General features: G+C 33.7%; 1 protein-coding gene across 4 annotated transcripts in view; it reads left to right on the top strand.

Moving 5' to 3' along the window:
* The window catches only part of LOC142238507 (uncharacterized), a 493,393-nt gene extending 476,035 nt beyond the window's left edge, over positions 1-17,358 (top strand). For 2 of the 4 annotated variants that reach the window (XM_075310176.1, XM_075310175.1), the window contains exons 4-8: positions 3,822-4,365; positions 6,790-6,921; positions 6,981-7,168; positions 7,266-7,452; positions 13,179-17,358. In XM_075310176.1, coding sequence (XP_075166291.1) covers positions 3,822-4,365; positions 6,790-6,921; positions 6,981-7,168; positions 7,266-7,452; positions 13,179-13,412 — 1,285 coding nt within the window. In that variant the 3' untranslated portion in view covers positions 13,413-17,358. The remainder of the gene's footprint in view (positions 1-3,821; positions 4,366-6,789; positions 6,922-6,980; positions 7,169-7,265; positions 7,453-13,178) is intronic. The other 2 variants (XM_075310178.1, XM_075310177.1) reach the window with 2 other exon arrangements.
* The last annotated feature ends 3,280 nt before the right edge of the window (positions 17,359-20,638 follow it).

Below are 20,638 nucleotides of genomic sequence, written 5' to 3'. Positions count from 1 at the left end.
TTTCAAAAATTGACTTTTATAGAATATTATGTCAAAGTGTAACGTCTATAGAACATTTTGTCAAAATTTTTACTTCAATAGAAAATTTTGTGAAAACGTTTACATCTATAAAATAATCTCCTCAAAATTTTAATTATATACCCCATGTTCCGATATTCGGAATCTTAAATAGTAAAATTTTTGTTAGGTAATATTTTTATACCCTCCACCATAGGATGGGGGTATATTAACTTTGTCATTCCGTTTATAACACATCGAAATATTGCTCTAAGACCCCATAAAGTATATATATTCTGGATCGTGGTGAAATTCTGAGTCGATCTGAGCATGTCTGTCCATCCGTCCGTCCGTCCGTCCGTCTGTTGAAATCACGCTAACTTCCGAACGAAACAAGTTATCGACTTGAAACTTGGCAGAAGTAGTTGTTATTGATGTAGGTCGGATGGTATTGAAAATGAGCTATATCGGTCCACTTTTACGTGTAGCCCCTATATAAAAGGACCCCCAAATTTGGTTTGCGATTGCTCTAAGAGAAGCAAATTTCATCCGATCCGGCTGAAATTTGGTACATGGTGTAAGTATATGGTCTCTAACAACCATGCAAAAATTGGTCCACATCGGACGATAATTATATATAGCCCCCATATAAACCGATCCCCCGATTTGGCTTGCGGGGCCTCTAAGGGAAGCAAATTTCATCCGATCCGGTTGAAATTTGGTACATGATGTTAGTATATGGTCTCTAATGACCATGCAAAAATTGGTCTATATCGGTCCATAATTATATATAGCCCCCATATAAACCGATCACCAGATTTGACCTCCGGAGCCTCTTGGAAGACCAAACTTCATCTGATTTAGTTGAAATTTGGTACGGGATGTTAATATATGGTATCAAACACCCATGCAAAAATTGGTTGATATCGGTCCATAATTATCCCTTTCCGACCGTGTACGCACAATTGTGCGGGTAAGTTTAAGTCTCTATAATTTCTTTAATATATGACGTACTGCGATAAGAGCGGCAAAAAAATAATTGTTATGCTCTCTCTTTGTCTAAGAATGTGAAGAACCGTTATAAATATTTGTTTTTTATATTAATTTTGTAGTTTCAGCAGTGTACTTTGCGCATTTGTAAAAATTAGTGGAAGATGTAAGTTTGCAAATAAATTAAAATTATTTAAGTTGTGGAATATTTCATCAAACAAGTGTTTTCAATAAGAAAACATATTAAATATTGTATGCAAACAGTAACTTCGTGATTATTTTGTTTTTTTTTTTTTGATATTTTTACGTCCGGACTTTTACCGGAATTTACCGAACGGCAACAATTGTGCGTATCCTGAAAAAACAGGATACAGGATCAAACTGAACAAACTTATTAATTTAAAATGTTCTATGTGCACATAAATAACAGAATTCAAAAATTTAGGAAAATCTATCACGTGGATCGGCTATAGGTCGGAAAGGGTTATATATAAGCCCCATATAAATCGATCCCCAGATTTGACCTCCGGAGCATCTTCGAAGAGCAAAATTCTTCCCATTCCGTTGAAATTTGGTACGTGATGTTAGTATATGGTATCGAACAACCATACAATTTGTTCCTATCAGTCCATAATTATATATAGCTCCCATATAAACCGATCGCCAGATTTGACCTCCTGTGCCTTTTGGGGAAGCAAAATTCATCCGATCTGGTTGAAATTTGGTACGTGGTGGTAGTATATATTTAACAACCATGCCAAAAGTGGTCCATATCAGTCCATAATCATTTATAGCCCCCATATAAACCGATCCCGAGACTTGGTTTTGGAGCCTCTTGGAGGAGCAAATTTCATCCGAGTGAGTTGAAATTCGTGGATGACAGTCTTTCGTAGAAGTTTCTACGCTATCCATGGTGGAGGGTACATAAGATTCGGCCTGGCCGAACTTACGGCCCTATTTACTTGTCTTAATCCTAAAACATATAAACCTCAAATTAGAATAGGAATTTGTTCCGCGGGAGCTACCGTGGTGCAATGGTTAGCATGCCCGCCTTGCATACACAAGGTCGTGGGTTCGATTCCTGCTTCGACCGAACACCAAAAAGTTTTTCAGCGGTGGATTATCCCACCTCAGTAATACTGGTGACATTTCTGAGGGTTTCAAAACTTCTCTAAGTGGTTTCACTGCAATGTGGAACGCCGTTCGGACTCGGCTATAAAAAGGAGGTCCCTTGTCATCGAGCTTAACATGGAATCGGGCAGCACTCAGTGATAAGAGAGAAGTTCACCAATGTGGTATCACAATGGACTGAATAGTCTAAGTGATAGATATATAGAATAGAATTATATAGAATTTTTTCAAGAATTTATTTCTTTAAAAAAAGTGTTCTCAAAATTTTATTTCTATACAAAAATATTCTCAAAATTTTATTTCTATAGAAAATGTAAGTACCTATTAGTTGGAGAGAAATATTTTGCAAAATCCAACAAAACTTAAAGACATCTACCAAAAAGTTAAAAATCTATAATTTTTGTTAGAATTCTACCAACTGTAGCAACCATAAACAGTTACCGATAGTAAGGTATCTTAAAACGCTCACGAACTTCCATTTGTCCGTCTTACTTAAAGTTGCTCAAAACATCCAATCAGATGCCCAGATGAAGGTGAGAATCTTCCTTAAACCACACTTCCCAAAATCGGCGAGTGCTGAAATAAACAGGTGCCCAGTATCTTGTTTCTTCTAAACGGTAACACTGACACAGGAAGTAGTACAAGTCTTCCGAATCCATATCCCTGCTTTATACCAGTGTTTCCAAAAAAATAACACCATCACCCTTTATAAATGTTATACCCACAAAAAATTTTTTCTGATTCAATCATGAAATTAATTGATCCAATTAATTTGTTAATAGAATTTTATTCAATCACAGAAATGATAGTATCAATTAAAAAAATTAATTGTAAGTCATTTGAAAAATTAATTGATACTATTAATTTGTTGTGATTGACAGCTCGAAAAGCTATGTTGTTATCACCTATATTTTTTGTTTATTTCCATAATTGATTACCCAGCAAAAAAATTTGGAAGTTCTTCTAAAGGCACAACTTTAAAAGCACTTCCAAAATTGTCCTCCCAGAGAAGTTCTTTATTTTAGCTACACAGGAAGTTTATTTGAGTCAATTTTTTTATAACTCGCTTTTTTCATATTTTTAATGGAAAAATTAAAATTTTTTGTTTCAAATAGGTTAAAAATAGATTAAGAACTACTTTTTTGGCGACGCTTTTTTTGCTGGGTATGATTGTAAATATATAAATAAATAAATTTTGTGATTGATTTTTGTTTCAATTAAAACATTTGTTGAATTAATTAAATTTTTAATAGAATATTTTTTAAAATTCAATTTAGACTTTAATTGGAAGAATTTTTTTTTGAAAATTTTTTCTGTGTAGGATAAAATTATTGATCTATTGTAAATACATCTTTAATAGTAACTAAATCATTAAAAGAACGAAAATGAAATGACCCAATTTTAATGAAAACTGTTTGCGTGCGTAGCAGCGACAATAAATGTTACGAAACTTCTTCAACCAGCGTCTTGGAACGTCGAAAATAGCATATATTCGAGCCCTCCCCTATTCCAAAATGAAACGAAACACAAAACAAAACTTACCCCCTACACTTACACACCTCTTAAATATCCAGAGGTATTCTGTGGTACACCTAACCACCGCCAAACCCTTCTATAGACCCTCTCTTTTTAGATTTCTTAGAATTTAGAATCCCATACCAACATGTAAAATTTGATACATACATATCCTATATTTTACGTAGATACTCCGTCATAGAAGATTTTCCCGTACAAAGTAGTAGTACAATACCAGCAACAACAGATCAGACAACACCTTCGACTGCTTCGTTAGCAGCAACAACACCTACACCTCCCTCAACACTTTCAACTTCCTCCCTACTCCAACAAGCAGCTATAACCACAAATAATCTATCATCCCCTTCGTCCTCGTCCACAACAACGTATACTAGTGCACCAAACACAGTAGTGTTGGGCTCCTCTTCCTCCTCTAGCTCTTCCTCTAGTTCAGTCCCGGGTACATATGCCTCTACTACCCCATTACCCCCAACAACAATTGCTGCAGGTGTTAATTCTAATCAAACTACTTCATCATCAACTGCAACTTCATCTTCAACACCATCTGGCAGTTCTTCGTCATCATCATCGTCTACAGCATCACAATTGACTTCGTCATCATCTAAGCCGATTTCACGCAAAGGTGGCATTATATTCCCTAGTGTTAAGAATAAACCATCGGTGGTGAATAACACATTCACCACGGACATATTGACATTGAAGGATGTTAAGGTGAGTAGAACTGATACGTATATTATAATTGGGTAGCTGGTGAAAATAAATATTTTTTTGATTAATTGTTTATGGGCTTGCTCGTATCCTTTGCATTGCTTTAAAAGCTAAGCCATGGAAGTTCGTTTTAATAAAGAACAAGTATATACGGCCGTAAGTTCGGCCAGGCCGAATCTTATGTACCCTCCACCATGGATTGCGTAGAAACTTCTACGAAAGACTGTCATCCACAAATTTCAACCCACTCGGATGAAATTTGCTCCTCCAAGAGGCTCCAAAACCAAATCTCGGGATCGGTTTATATGGGGGCTATAAATGATTATGGACTGATATGGACCACTTTTGGCATGGTTGTTAAATATATACTACCACCACGTACCAAATTTCAACCAAATCGGATGACTTTTGCTTCTCCAAAAGGCACAGGAGGTCAAATCTGGCGATCGGTTTATATGGGAGCTATATATAATTATGGACTGATAGGAACCAATTGTATGGTTGTTGGATACCATATACTAACATCACGTACCAAATTTCAACCGAATGGGAAGAATTTTGCTCTTCCAAGATACTCCGGAGGTCAAATCTGGGGATCGATTTATATGGGGCCTATATATAATTATAGACCGATATCGACCAATTTTTGCATGGGTGTTTGAGGCCATATATTAACATCACGTACCAAATTTCAACTGAATCCGATGAATTTTGGTCTTCCAAGAGGCTCCGGAGGTCAAATCTGGTGATCGGTTTATATGGGGGCTATATAATTATGGACCGATATGGACCAATTTTTTCATGGTCATTAGAGACCATATACTAACATCATGCACCAAATTTCAGCCGGATCGGATGAAATTTGTTTCTTTTAGAGGCTCTGCAAGCCAAATCGGGGGATCGGTTTATATGGGGGCTATATATAATTATGGACCGATGTGGACCAATGTTTGCGTGGTTCTTAGATACCATTTACTAACACCATGTACCAAATTTCAGCCGGATCGTATGAAATTTGCTTCTCTTAGAGGCTCCGCAAGCCAAATCCATATAAACGGACCCCCAAATTTGGCTTTCAGACCCTCTAAGAGAGCAAATTTCATCCGGTCAGGCTGAAATTTGGTACATAGTGTTAATCTATGGTCTCTAACAACTATGCAAAATTTGGTCCATATCGGTCCACTTTTACGTATAGCCCCCATATAAACGGACCCCCCAATTTGGCTTGCGATTGCTCTAAAAGAAGAAAATTTCATCCGATCAGGCTGAAATTTGGTACATGATGTTAGTATATGGTCTCTAACAACCATGCAAAAATTGGTCCACATCGGTCCATAATTATATATAGCCCCCATATAAACCGATCCCCCGATTTGGCTTGCGGAGCCTCTAAGAGAAGCAAATTTCATCCGATCCGGCTGAAATTTGGTACATGGTGTTGATATATGTTTTCTAATGACATTGCAGAACTTGGTCCACATTGACCCATAATTATATATAGCCCCCATATAAGCCGATCCCCAGATTTGACCTCCGGAGCCTCTTAGTGGAGCAAAATTCATCCGATCCGGTTGAAATTTGGTACGTGGTTTTAGTATATGGTCTCTAACAACCATGCAAGAATTAGTCCATATCGGTCCATAATTATATATAGCCCCCATATAAATCGATCCCCAGATTTGTCCTCCGGAGCCTCTTGGAGGAGTAAAATTCATCCGATCCGGTTGAAATTTGAAACGTGGTGTTAGTCTAAGGCCGCTAATAACCATGCCAAAATTGGTCCATATCGGTCTATAGTTATATATAGCCGATCCCCACTCACACAAAAATTGGTCCATATCGGTTCATAATCATGGTTGCCACTCGAGCCAAAAATAATCTACCAAAATTTTATTTTTACATTGTCAAAATGTTATTTTTTTAGAAAATTTTGTCAAAATTGTATTTTTTTAGAAAATTTTGTCAAAATTTAATTTCTATGGAAAATTTTGTCAAAATTTAATTTCTATAGAAAATTTTGACAAAATTTTATTTCTATAGAAAATTTGTCAAAATTTTATTTCTATAGAAAATTTTTTCCAAATTTTATTTCTATAGAAAATTTTGTCAAAATTTTACTTGTATAGAAAATGTTGTCAAAATTTTATTTCTATAGAAAATTTAAACTTAATTTTATACGTATTTAATCGGCCCTTTTGTAGTTTAATATATACCACGTATGGACTATGTGGTATATATTACGTTGTTAGGAAGTTTTATGATACCTTGCCATCGGCTTCAGTAGACGTTTCTACGCAATCCATGGTGGATGGTACATAAGCTTCGGCCTGGCCGAACTTACGGCCGTATATACTTGTTTTCTTATTTTCTGAGTGTATAAAGTATTTTCAATTTTAATAAATTAAATTCTAATTTATAAATTTTCAGGGTTTCTCTTGCGTTGATTTATTAAACGCTGGCATGAAACAATCTGGTGTCTTCTATTTGCAAATCCGTGGTACCACCTATTGGTTTTTGAAAGTATTCTGTGAACAGGAAATTGCTGATGGCGGCTGGACGGTAAGTAATAATCTAAAGAAAGATTCGCAAATATAAAATTTATAATCTTGGCTTTTTAGGTTATTCAACGACGAGATGATTTCGGTGAACCCCGTGAGAATTTCAATCGTGATTGGGCTGATTATAAAAATGGTTTCGGCGATCCAGCCAAAGAGTTTTGGTTGGGTAATGAGAATATTTATATGTTAACAAATAACGAAGAATACACCTTGAGAGTGGAATTGGAAGATTTTGAAGGCAATAAGAGGTGAATTTTGAAGAATTCATTTGGCTTACTGAGTTTTACATTAAACTAATTTGTTTCTTTTTTTTTTTGGGATTCCTTCTCCCTAATTTTTTCTCAGATATGCTCAATATGCCCATTTTAAAATACATTCGGAAGCTGATTATTATAAATTGGAAATTGATGGTTATGAGGGCAATGCTGGAGATTCTCTAAATGATCCTTGGTATGGTTCAAACAACAGTCCATTCTCAACATATAATCGAGATAATGATCGATCTTCATTGAATTGCGCTAGTATGTTAAAGGTATGTGAATAAATGTTTGTTTATACAATGGAAGAGATAAAGTTGGGCCCAGATATTATTTCGCCTTATGCCAACCCTATTCAGGCAGAGACTTTCGACACATTTTGCTGGCGCGTAATTTGTCCTAAAATTCAGGGGTTAGAAAGAGACCTTCCTTATCACTAGCAATGAATATCCTTAAAGGATATCATATAGTTTATTCTAAGGCGGTGTATGTCTGTCCTTCCATCCGTACAGTCGTCTCTGCTACAACCTTCAAAAATAATAGTTTTACATAAAGGGTGGCTCATATGTAATGTATAAAATTATTTTTTTTTTAATTTTTTATTCTAATTAAAGTGTTCATAAGCAAAAAATATCGGTAATAACTTCAAATTTTAGAATCAGTTAAGATTTGTTCAAATTGGCTACCTTTGAAATAAATGATAACCTTCAAAAGGCCGTCAAAGCAATCACACGTTGCGCGGAAGTGACTCTGCGGTATTTTGGTCCATTGCCTGCGAAGCGCAGTCTTGAGATGATCAACAAATTCGTATTTTTATATCCACCATCATAGAATGGTGATGGGGTATAATAAGTTTGTCATTCCGTTTGTAACACATCGAAATATCGGTTTTCAACTATATAAAGTATATATTCTTGATCAGGGAGAAATTCTAAGACGATATAAGCATGTCCGTCTGTCTGTCTGTTGTAATCACGCTACAGCCTTCAATAATGGCGCTATCGTCCTGAAATTTGGCACAGATTCGTTTTATATAGACCGATCTCCCGATTTTACTTCATGGGTTTCTAGAAACTGTATTTACTATACGATTTGCCTGAAATTGAAAATCTAGAGGTATTTTAAGACCACAAATAGGTGTGTCGAATTTACTTCTTGGGCTTCTAGAATCTGTAGTTTTTACCCAATTTGTACGAAATTGGAATTCTAAAGGTATTTGAGGCCATCAAGAGGTGTCAAATGGTGGAAAATGGTCACTATTGGTCCATGTTTTGGTATAGTCTCCATATAGACCTTCCTCCCGAATTTATTTCTTGGGCTGCTAGAATCTGTAGCTTTTATCTACTTTGCCTGAAATTGGAAACATAGAGGTATTTTAAGCCAAAATATGTCAGCTGAATATGGTGCGTATCGAGCCCTGCTTTGGTATAGCCCCCATACAGACCGATCTCCCGAATTAACTCCTTGAGCTTCTAGAAACCGTAGTTTTTATCCGATTTGCCCGAAAATTTAAGGCATCGATATAGATTTCACTTCTTGAGGGATTTCGTCCAAATCTGGCCTTCACTTTTTGGATCATTTCTGGTGTTGTTACCGTTTATTTTCGTCCATTTTTTAGACGCGATACAACACTGCCAGCAACACGGTAACAAGCAATGGAACCAAAGCAATGCTGCCGCTAGTGAAAAATTGAGTGAAGTAGATTTTGGAAAAAAGTGGAGTAGATTGAATAAAATTGAAGTAGCATACATTTTTGAAAGCAAAACAATAGAATTCATTTTATTATACCCTCCACCATAGGATGGGGTATATTAACTTTGTCATTCCGTTTGTAACACATCGAAATATTGCTCTAAGACCCTATAAAGTATATATATTCTGGGTCGTGGTGCAATTCTGAGTCGATCTGATGTCCGTCCGTCCGTCTGTTGAAATCACGCCAACTTCCGAACGAAAGAAGCTATCAACTTGGCACTTGGCACAAGTAGTTGTTATTGATGTAGGTCGGATGGTTTTGCAAATGGACCATATCGGTCCACTTTTACGTATAGCCCTCATATAAACGGACCCCCAAATTTGGCTTGCGAATCCTCTACGAGAAGCAAATTTCATCCGATCCGACTGAAATTTGGTACATGGTATTAGTATACGGTATCTAACAACCATGCAAAAATTGGTCCACATCGGTCCATAATTATATATAGCCTTGCGGAGCCTCTAAAAGAAGCAAATTTCATCCGATCCGGCTGAAATTTGGTACCTGGTGTCAGCATATGATCTCTAACAACCATGCAAAAATCGGTCCACATCGGTCCATAATTATATATATATATATAACCCTGGCTAGCGAAGCCTCTAAGAGAAGCAAATTTCATCCGATCCGGCTGAAATTTTGACCATGGTGTAAGTATATGGTCTCTAATGACCATGCAAACATTGTCTCTAATGACCATGCAAAAATCCACATCGGTCCATAATAATATATAGCCCCCATATAAACCGAACACAATATTTGACCTCCGAAGCCTCTTGGAAGACCAAAATTAATCTCATTCAGTTAAAATTTGTACGTGGTGTTAATATATGGCCTCAAACACCCATGCAAAAATTGGTCGAAATCGGTCCAAAATCTCCAGATTTGACTTTTGGAGATGCAAAATTCATCCGATCTGGTTGAAATTTGGTACGTGGTGGTAGTATATGATATTTAACAACCATGCCAAAAGTGGTCCATATCAATCCATAATCATACATAGCCCCCATATAAACCGATCCCGAGATTTGGTTTTGGAACCTCTTGGAGGAGCAAATTTCATCCGAGCCAGTCGAAATTTGGTACATTGTGCTAGTATATGGCCGTTAACAACCATGCCTTACAAGGTCCATATCGGTCTATAGTTAAATATAGCCCTTAGATAAATCGATCCCCAATCACACAAAAATTGGTCCATATCAAGTTCATAATTATATATAGCCCCCATATAAGCGACCCCCATATTTCAATTCTGGGTCTCTACGTACCGTGCAAAAGTCCATATCGATTCGTAATTATTTGTGGACTTACTTATACATACCTTTTTTGTCTAGTATATACCACGTATGGACTAACTCACAATTTAGAAAACGATGTTATGAAGTTTTAAGATACCACAACCCAAGTAATTCGATTGTAGATGACAGTCTTTCGTAGAAGTTTCTACGCAATCCATGGTGGAGGGTACATAAGATTCGGCCTGGCCGAACTTACGGCCGTATATATATTTTTTTTGGACGGATTTGGACGAAATTTTCAATTTCACGAATTAAAATCCTTTTTGCTATAGGACGCTTAGTTTAGGATATATGGGTAAAAGAAGTTTTTCATATAAAAATTTAAATTTTTTAGGATTTGGATGAAATTTTCATATTTTTTTCTCGATTTAAAGTCCTTTTCGCTCTAGGACGCTTAGTTTAGGAGATATGGCCAAAAGAAGTTTGGACCTTTTCCCGATAATATTCGGCATTTATTTTAACTCCACGGACGATAAAGACTAGCGCGGAGCGACCATTAGCTGTTAAGCCGGTTCACACCATTACCATAGGCGGCACTTGAATTCTCCGGGCCAGTCGAAGGTGTACATTTTCAACTGATCTCTTTGACAAGTAAACCCGAACATTTTGTTTGTTCATAAACTGCCCAATTTGGAATGGCCACTTTCGTGCAGGCGAAGCAACTCCTTGGCTCTTCGCAGCCAAACTTTTTTTATGCATCGGTTAGCTGTTGAAATTTTTGGAACTTCTATGCAAATTTTTCAATATGTGTTCCATCCGTTCTCGCTATATGTTCATCTCACAATAAAATTATCTACCAACCGTGGTTGTTACCCTCATGGATGTGGCATGATTTGGGTGGTTTAACCCTCTGCACTTTATCAGATACTGGTGGGTGAGACGGTTGCAGTGCTGCCTCACCCATAGCATTTTGGACTTATGTTGCAGATGCTCAAAAATCGAAAAATAAAATAAAATTTAGGCAAAATATTCTATAGAAATAAAATTTTGACAAAACTTTCTATAGAAATAAAATGTTGACAAAATTTTCTATAGAAATAATATTGTGACAAAATTTTCAAGAGAAATAAAATTTTGACAAAATATTTTGACAAAATTTTCTATAGAAATAAAATTTTGACAAAATTTTCTATAGAAATAAAATTTTATCTAATTATACAATTATTTTTCGAGCTTTATGGACAGATATAGATTAAGGAACATGGTTAATAGAGCCATTGAAAAGAAAACGCCAGATACCAATCTATACACGCCTGGACTGTACATGTTTCGGTTCGGGCGAATGAACCTTTCCACAGTCTTTAGTATAGATCTGGCTGGGAGAGATAACTCAATTTTGGGCCCTTTATGCTAACTCCTTATGGAGAAAACATTTGGGAAATTTCCTCTTATAAATTGAATCATCTTTTCTCCCACTGTACATCATCTCTTCATATAACTTACAAGTCCCTTAATCTTATTTTTATTTCGTTTTGTTACATAGTAATGCAACAACACGAAATTTATTTTTAGAAAGCTAATTTGTTAGAATTCACCTCAATGTTGAACAGTCGAACAATGCTTATTGTTTCTACAGTCAACTACAACATATGACAATTAACAGAAACTGGTTTCCAGGATACAACAACAATTCTAACGCGTACATTAGTCGTGTTTTTTCCTAGTTTTACGACGGGCTCATCGTTGCTTATTATATTTCATGTTATTTCATTTTCTATAGAAATAAAATTTTGACAAAATTTTCTATAGAAATAAAATTTTCACAAAATTTTCCATAGAAATAAAATTTTGACAAAACTTTCTATAGAAATAAAATTTTGACAAAATTTTCTATAGAAATAATATTGTGACAACATTTTCTAGAGAAATAAAATTTTGACAAAATATTTTGACAAAATTTTCTATAGAAATAAAATTTTGACAAAATTTTCTATAGAAATAAAATTTTGACAAAATTTTCTATAGAAATAAAATTTTGACAAAATTTTCTATAGAAATAAAATTTTGACAAAATTTTCTACAGAAATAAAATTTTGACAAAATTTTCTATAGAAATAAAATTTTGACAAAATTTTCTATAGAAATAATATTGTGATAAAATGTTCAAGAGAAATAAAAATTTGACAAAATTTTCTATAGAAATAAAATTTTGACAAAATTTTCTACAGAAATAAAATTTTGACAAAATTTTCTACAGAAATAAAATTTTGACAAAATAATATTGTGACAAAATTTTCAAGAGAAATAAAATTTTGACAAAATATTTTGACAAAATTTTCTATAGAAATAAAATTTTGACAACATTTTCAACAAAAATAAAATTTTGACAAAATTTTCTATAGAAATAAAATTTTGACAAAATTTTCTATAGAAATAAAATTTTGACAAAATTTTCTATAGAAACAAAATTTTCCATAGAAATAAAATGTTGACAAAACTTTCTATAGAAATAAAATTTTGACAAAATTTTTTATAGAAATAAAATTTTGACAAAATTTTCTATAGAAATAAAATTTTGACAAAATTTTCTATAGAAATAGAATTTTGACAAAATTTTCTATAGAAATAAAATGGCTAAAATCTGGCCTTCACTTTTTGGATCATTTCTGGTGTTATTACCGTTTCTTTTCGTCCATTTTTTAGACGCGATACAACACTACCAGCAACACGGTAACAAGCAATAGAACTAAAGATTTATTTTGGTTTTCCATATATAGCAATCACAATATCACACTGGAATTCCATCACGAACAAAATTATTTCTGAATACAATAGGTCAACATACTTTTGTAGGCTTGTAAACAATAGAATGAACTGTCACTGCAATATATCTGGCAGCTTGTCAGACGAGCGATTTAGAAATGATAGCAACCTGAAGTTGGTGGCAATACATATCAGCCACTCTGTATTTATAAAATTGCTGTAATAACTATTTGCTTCTTCATTTCAGGGCGGCTGGTGGTGGAAGTCATGCGGTCGAGGTCTCAATGGTTTGTATTTGCATGATCCCCAAGATTTAACCGCACGCCAAGGTATTGTTTGGTTCCGCTGGAGGGGTTGGGATTATACCCTCAAAAAAGCAACAATGATGATAAGGCCAAGAGGCCCTCAACCAATGGGTGCCAATTCTGCTTCATCATCGTCAAGCTCCTCATCATCGTCATCATCATCGGGGGCATCGTAAAGGAGCCATTAAACTCACTCGCTTGCCTATATACTACCCTCTCTTTACATACTGCATCATCATACTATTCTATTATTGAATAATTGTTAATCATTTTGAAAATTATTAACAACATTCATTGATTTTATATTGTAAAAAATTTTGTTTTTTTTTTCTCTTAAAAATTCAAATGCATCATCAAATTAAACAAGAAAAAAGTAATCAGTAATCTGGGAAAATTCTCCTCTTCAGAAAATTTAATCCAGAGAATGTGCTTCACATAAAAACGAAAAGAGAAAATTTAATAACAATTGTAAAAAAACAAAACAATTGATTGTTCATTATAGCGAATTATTATATATATTTTTAATGTTTATATATTTTTTTATGATTTCATCTTTTCTTTTTTTATAATTTTTTTCATAAATTTTAATTTGTTATGTTTTAAAGTTTATTAACTTATTATATCATTTTTTTACATATGTACATGTATACACCATACACACATGATTATATATATATACCTTACATTCAATATACATATAATTACATATATACGATTCGAAAACTACAATATAAATTTATAATGAAATATAGATGGGATTGCACTTTGAAGATAGGAAATTCTAAGGTCACTTCTAAGACATCAAAATATGAAATATAGGAATTAAAAAAAATGAATTGCCAAGAGTAACATGAAAATTGAAAACATCTTAACAATTCATTCCGTTTTGAAAGATTGCAATATTATTCGTTTGACTTAATACGACATTCATTAGTACTTACATTCATTAAGTATCTATACATAATTGGCTCCTAAATATTATACGTGCCGATAATGGTATAACTGTATTGCACTTTTCAATTCGGCGGATTTTGTCCATAAAATTTTTTGGCTGAAATAATTATTTCACTTTTTCCGATATCGTCTTTTTTGCTAAACTATTTTTTTTATTTTGAATACCTGAGTAAAAGTAATGCAGACACTTTGTGGATCCGCACATGGGATTAGTTGTCATTTTAAGGAAGTAGAACATCGGAGCAAAGTGATTTGCGTCAGATTTTTCCAATATCAATTCATTTCATTTAACAGGAATAAGATCTATCCTATATCAGCTGTATTGCATTGTCAAAGTGGCGGATTTCGCCCATTAAATATTTTTGCGTTGACCTAATTATTTCACTTCTTCCGATATCGTATTTTTGCTAACCAATTTTTTGTTGTGCACATCCGAGTAAAAGTAATGTAGACTCTTTGGGGAACCGGAATATCGAAGCAAAGTGACTTGCGTCAGATTTTTCCAATATCAATTCATTTAATTTAACAGGACTAAGATCTATCCGGTATCAGCTGTATTCTACTCTTTAAAGTGTCGGATTTCGTCCATAAAAATTCTTTGCGCTGTACCAATTATTTCACTTCTTCCGATATCGTATTAAAAACTCTTTTTGCTAAACTATTTTTTATTTTGAACATCCGAGTAAAAGTAATGGAGACACTCTGTGGAACCGCACACATGGAATTCGTTTCCATTGTGGGAAAGTAAAATATCAAAGCAAAATAACATGTGTTAGATTTTTCCAATATCAATTCATTTAATATAACAGAACCTATTTCGTCCATAAAAAATCTTTGCGCTGAACTAATTTTTTCACTTCTTCCGATATATTTTTCTTGCTAACCAATTTTTGTTGTGAACCTTCGAGCAAAAGTAATGGAGACTCTTTGGGGAACCGCACACATGGAATTGGTTCCCATTGTTGAGTAGTAGAATATCGAAGCAAAGTGACATGCGTCAGATTTTTGCAATACCAATTCATTTAATGCAACATGACTAAGATCTATCCTGTATCAGCTATGTATTGCACTCTTCAAAGTGTCGGATTTCGTCCATAAAAATTCTTTGCGCCATACCAATTATTTCACTTCTCCGATATCGTATTTTTGCTAACCAATTTTTTGTTGTGCACACCCGAGTAGAAGTAATGGAGACTCTTTGGGGAACCGCACACATGGAATTAGTTTCCATTGTGGTGAAGTGAAATATCGAAGCAAAGTGACTTGCGTCGGATTTTTCAAATACCAATTCATTTAATTTCATATACCCAATAGTTTGTCCGTGGCTGGTTCATGAGTAACTGTCTATGAGGTGATTCTACTAAATTGTTCCAGGACGTGTAATTTATTCCGTCAATGACAAACCCATGTTAAAGTGACCGATCCCTTCCATACGTTCCCAGAACTGGGACTGGTCCATACACACCAGCGACTAGTCTTGTATCGGTCCTGTGAATGATCCATTTCCCATAGGGTATCGATCATAATTTTATTTCTGGTAATCAAATTATTTCGTGTATTAATTGACTTGATAGTTTTAACATGTGAATAAAAGTTATATAGACCTCGTTTTAAAATGGCACATATGGTATTGAATTCCACTTTAAATATTGAATTTCTATCATAAAAACTCCTTCCTGTAAACTAACTGTTTCCTACACTAATGCAATATCAATGCGCACAAATTGGTTGCTTTCCCTCATAAAACTTCATTCCGCTTATGATAATATTACTACATTTAATTTTGAAATTTAAAAATACACCCAAAGAAGATTTTTTCTTTTGCAAGGAACGACAAGCGAAGATTTCTTGTAACGCCAAAAATTGTTCTTTAAATATATTAGAAAAGTAGGAAAGTATTTTTTGTTTTGGTGTATACTATAGGGTGTATACTATAGGGTGTATACTATAGGACCTGCTTGCACACATTTAATAGTTTACTTTTTTCACCTATCATTTTCTCATATCAATTCTCAATCAAAATCAGTTTGGATTTTTTAGGAAATTTTTTAAAAATCATCCATCGGTCATTTCTTATAAAATTAATACTTAAATATTAAAAAACAAAAATTTTTTTTAACAAAATTAAAAACTCGCTAAGGATTCAGCAGAAATCGGAAAGAAATGTAATAGAAATTCAAATTCTCTGAAATTCTGACAATACTATGCACACATTGACAAGTGTTAGTTCTTATGATACTAAGTTTTGTTCTTAAATATCTGGCTTTTACAAGTTTCGAGTATCAATTGATATATTCGACTAATTAACCAAAAACAAAAACTTACACTGAACCAATATTTAAAAAAGCGCTAATTAAAAAGAACTAAATTAAGATTTTCTTTTTGCCCAGTGTAATTTTTTAGCTATATTTTTATACAAAACTTTGCTCTCTTAATAAGGAATTAAATATAAAGACCAACGGTTTATTAAAATTTGTTTTCATTATTTTTTAAATATAGCAGACAGTGTAAGTTAATTTTGCAATCCTCAAAAAAAATTCTCGCAATATTCCCATCTATATTTTCATTCATCCATATGGGCAAAACACGCCACTTCATACACATTCAAATATCATTCACCCACTGCATTCATAAATTATTTGTAAACATATCGTTAATTGTTAATACATATTTTTACATTATTATTTTTTTTTTTCAAAATTATTATCATTATATTACATTTGTATGATTCACCCTCCTTTACGAAAAACAAAAAAAAAAAACTTCCAATGTAAATATTGTTCGCTTTTCCTGTTATTTTTGATTTTTTTTTTCTTTTTACTATAGAATGTCGTCACATAATAATTGATTTTCTCATATATCGAATATTTGTATAGTTTCATGAATCCAATAAATCCATCCTTCATGAATTCATTTCCTTGTAATATTCAGTTACATTTCATGCAGAAGAAGCACCCCGAGAAACTAATAAAAATCGATGAAACTATGTAATAATACTGAGAACATCAACAGCAAAAATTGCATACAATTAGTAGTAAAATTTGTATAAATGATAAAACAATTAAAAACAAAAAAAAACTGTAAACAAATTAGTATTCTTAAGAGATTCTTTGTAGTTAAAATCAAAAGAACAAGAGGTTAATTAAAAATAAATAAAAAAATAGAAAATGTTTTTATTTGGTCGTTACAGTATATGGTATTCGACTTGAAGTGGGTGGTGTGATAAGTATTTAGCCCGCAAAAATAGAACAAAGTTTGCTGAAAAAAATTTAAATATGTTTCCCCAAAAAAAGGGCTCCATAGTTGCGACAGCGGTGTGAAAATGGGCCCCAGGAAAGGGAGTCCCAAAACCCTAATGAAACATGGTCCAAAAACGTGCAACGTTTCCTATTGAATATGAGCCACATGAAACTGAAACATGAAAATCGACCCAACAGAAGGGCTCATTTTCACTTTTGATTTAAATAACTGTGTGTAAATGGGCTTTAACTGATGAAACATTTTATATCCCAGCAAAAAAAGCGTCGCCAAAAAAGTAGTGAAAATGTTCTTTTTGGATCCGGAAATGGTGCAAAATTGGCGCAGAAGCGATGATTTTAACATGGGCTTGTCATAGGACGGATGTCCATCATTTCAACAGACGTTGCACTGAATTTGCATCACTTCTTAAGGTGTGATGTGAATCCAGTGATTTGGATGTGAATAAAGAAATTTTGTGATTTTTTGACGAATAAATAATTTTTAAAATTTTTCTATGATTTTTAATGCATTAAACCCTTGTTTGGAACGTTTGACATTAAATATTTTCAAAAATTCACAATTTTTATAGAAAGGATTTAGCATTTTTTTCGACAAAATTTAAATAATTTTTACTATTTTATTAATTTTTAATCTGTTTTTAACCCATTTGAAACATTAAAATTTTTAATTTCCCATTAAAAATATGAAAAAAAAACGATTTATAAAAACTTGACTCAAATGAACTTCCTGTGCAGTTAAAATAAAGAACATCTTTGGGAGGACATTTTTGGAAGTGCTTTTAAAGTTGTGCTTTAAGAAGAACTTCCAAATTTTTTTGCTGGGATGTGTTACGAAAGAATATTAATTTTTGTTACGTCAGTAAATTGTGTGTTGTATTCACTTAAACTTATTAAAATGGAACCACATAAGTCTGTTTATATCCGCGTTAGCGCTCACTGGATTTTGTCCATAGGGGAAAGTCTACAACTCCGGCCGAAGTGTCCGTCAATTGTCACTTTGGTATCATTATATAAAAGAAAAGGCGGTATGAAAATGACTTCCTAAACCAGGGTTGCCATTTTGGTCCGATCGGACCAAAATTGGTCGAAAAATATATTAATTTTTAAATTTGGTCCGATGGTCGGTCCAAATGGAATTTGGTTGATTTTGGTCCATTTGCGTCAAAATTATGCAAAAATTTTGTATAGGAAGAAAATTTTGTAAAAATTTTATATGGAAATAAAATTTTGCGATAACTTTATTTAGAAATAAAATTTTGACAAAATTTTCCAATGAACTAAAATTTTAACAAAGTTTTCCACAGAAATAAAATTTTGTCAAAATTTTCTATAGAAATAAAATTTGGACAAAATTTTCTATTGAACTGAAGTTTTAACAAAGTTTTCCACAGAAATAAAATTTTGTCAAAATTTAACTTTGACGACATTTTCTATCAAGGCCGTAGCCAGGATTTTAATTCGGGGGGGGGGGGGGGGGGTTCAACTTAAAAAAAAATATTCATATAATCTCATGCGTAGAAAATTTTATTTATGCATAGGTATGTATACAATATTTATACCCTTCACCACTACTGTGGTACAGGGTATAATAAGTTTGTGCATTTGTATGTAACGTCAAGAAGGAGTAATCATAGACCAACCTTTTAGTATACGGATCGGCTTAGAATTAAATTCTGAGTCGATTCAGCGATGTCCGTCTGTCTGTCTGTCTGTCTGTCCGTCTGTCTGTCTGTCTGTCTGTCTGTTGATGTATTTTTGTGTGCAAAGTACAGATCGCAGTTTTAGTCCGATTGTCCGATTGGTATCGGGTCCTGTTTCGGCTCAAAGACGATCCCTATTGATTTTGGAAAAAATCGGTTCAGAATTAGATATAGCTGTCATATATATTTTTCACCGATCTGGTCATAATTGGCGTGTATATCAACCGATCTTCCTAAAATTCCGTACATCCAAATATTTTATGGATCTCGAAAAACTTGCAAAATATCAGCCAAATCGGTTCAGATTTGGATATATCTCCCATATATAGCTTTCGCCCGATTTACACTCATGTGACATCAGAAGCCAATTTTTAACTCCGATTTAGTTGAAATTTTGCACAGGGAGTAGAATTAGCAATGTAACTATGCGTGCCAAATTTGGTTGAAATCGGTTCAGATTTGGATATATCTCCCATATATAGCTTTCGCCCAATTTACACTCATATGACCACAGAGGCCAATTTTTAACTCAGATTTAGTTGAAATTTTGCACAGGGAGTAGAATTAGCATTGTTGCTATGTGTTCCAAATTTGGTTGAAATCGGTTCAGATTTAGATATATCTCCCATATATAGCTTTCGCCCGATTTACACTCATATGACCACAGAGGCCAATTTTTTCCTCCGATTTAGTTGAAATTTTGCACAGAGAGTAGAATTAGCATTGTTGCTATGCGTGCCAAATTTGGTTGAAATCGGTTCAGATTTAGATATAGCTCCCATATATATGTTTTTCTGATTTCGACAAAAATGGTCAAAATACCAACATTTTCCTTGTAAAATCGCCACTGCTTAGTCCAAAAGTTGTAAAAATGACTCTAATTTTTCTAAACTTCTAATACATATATATCGAGCGATAAGTCATAAATAAACTTTTGCGAAGTTTCCTTACAACTGCTTCAGATTTAAATGTTTCACATATTTTTTACTAATTTTGTGTTCCACCCTAGTGCATTAGCCGACTTAAATTTTGAGTCTATAGATTTTGTATGTATGTATTTGGGACAAACCTTTACATATAGCACCCAACACATTTGACGGATGTGATATGGTATCGAAAATTTTGATCTACATAGTGGTGCAGGGTATAATATAGTCGGCCCCGCCCGACTTTAGACTTTCCTTACTTGTTTTATAATATTAAATTGAGCCGACGGGCTTTTTGGGCAGCAAATAAATCAATTACTTCTTCAGTCGGCACATTTATTCGGTGATGAACCAATCCATTGAGTCTACTCTCGCTACCCTGCCAGTATTTCAAAGTTCCATTTCATCCTCATCGCTACCACAGACTCGTAAATGTCACCACAACCATCGCGAACTGTGATGGGGCAAGCATATCAAAAAGTAAAAAATGTACATGAAAGTATTTTGCCATCACTACTGTTAGAAGAGCCATTTTATTTTTTGTGAAACGCCAAGCGCAACC

The sequence above is a fragment of the Haematobia irritans genome, chromosome 5 (genome assembly GCF_050003625.1).
Source record: "Haematobia irritans isolate KBUSLIRL chromosome 5, ASM5000362v1, whole genome shotgun sequence".
In the NCBI taxonomy this organism is placed as follows: Eukaryota; Metazoa; Arthropoda; class Insecta; order Diptera; family Muscidae; genus Haematobia; species Haematobia irritans.
This window is presented reverse-complemented; position numbering and strand designations above follow the sequence as displayed.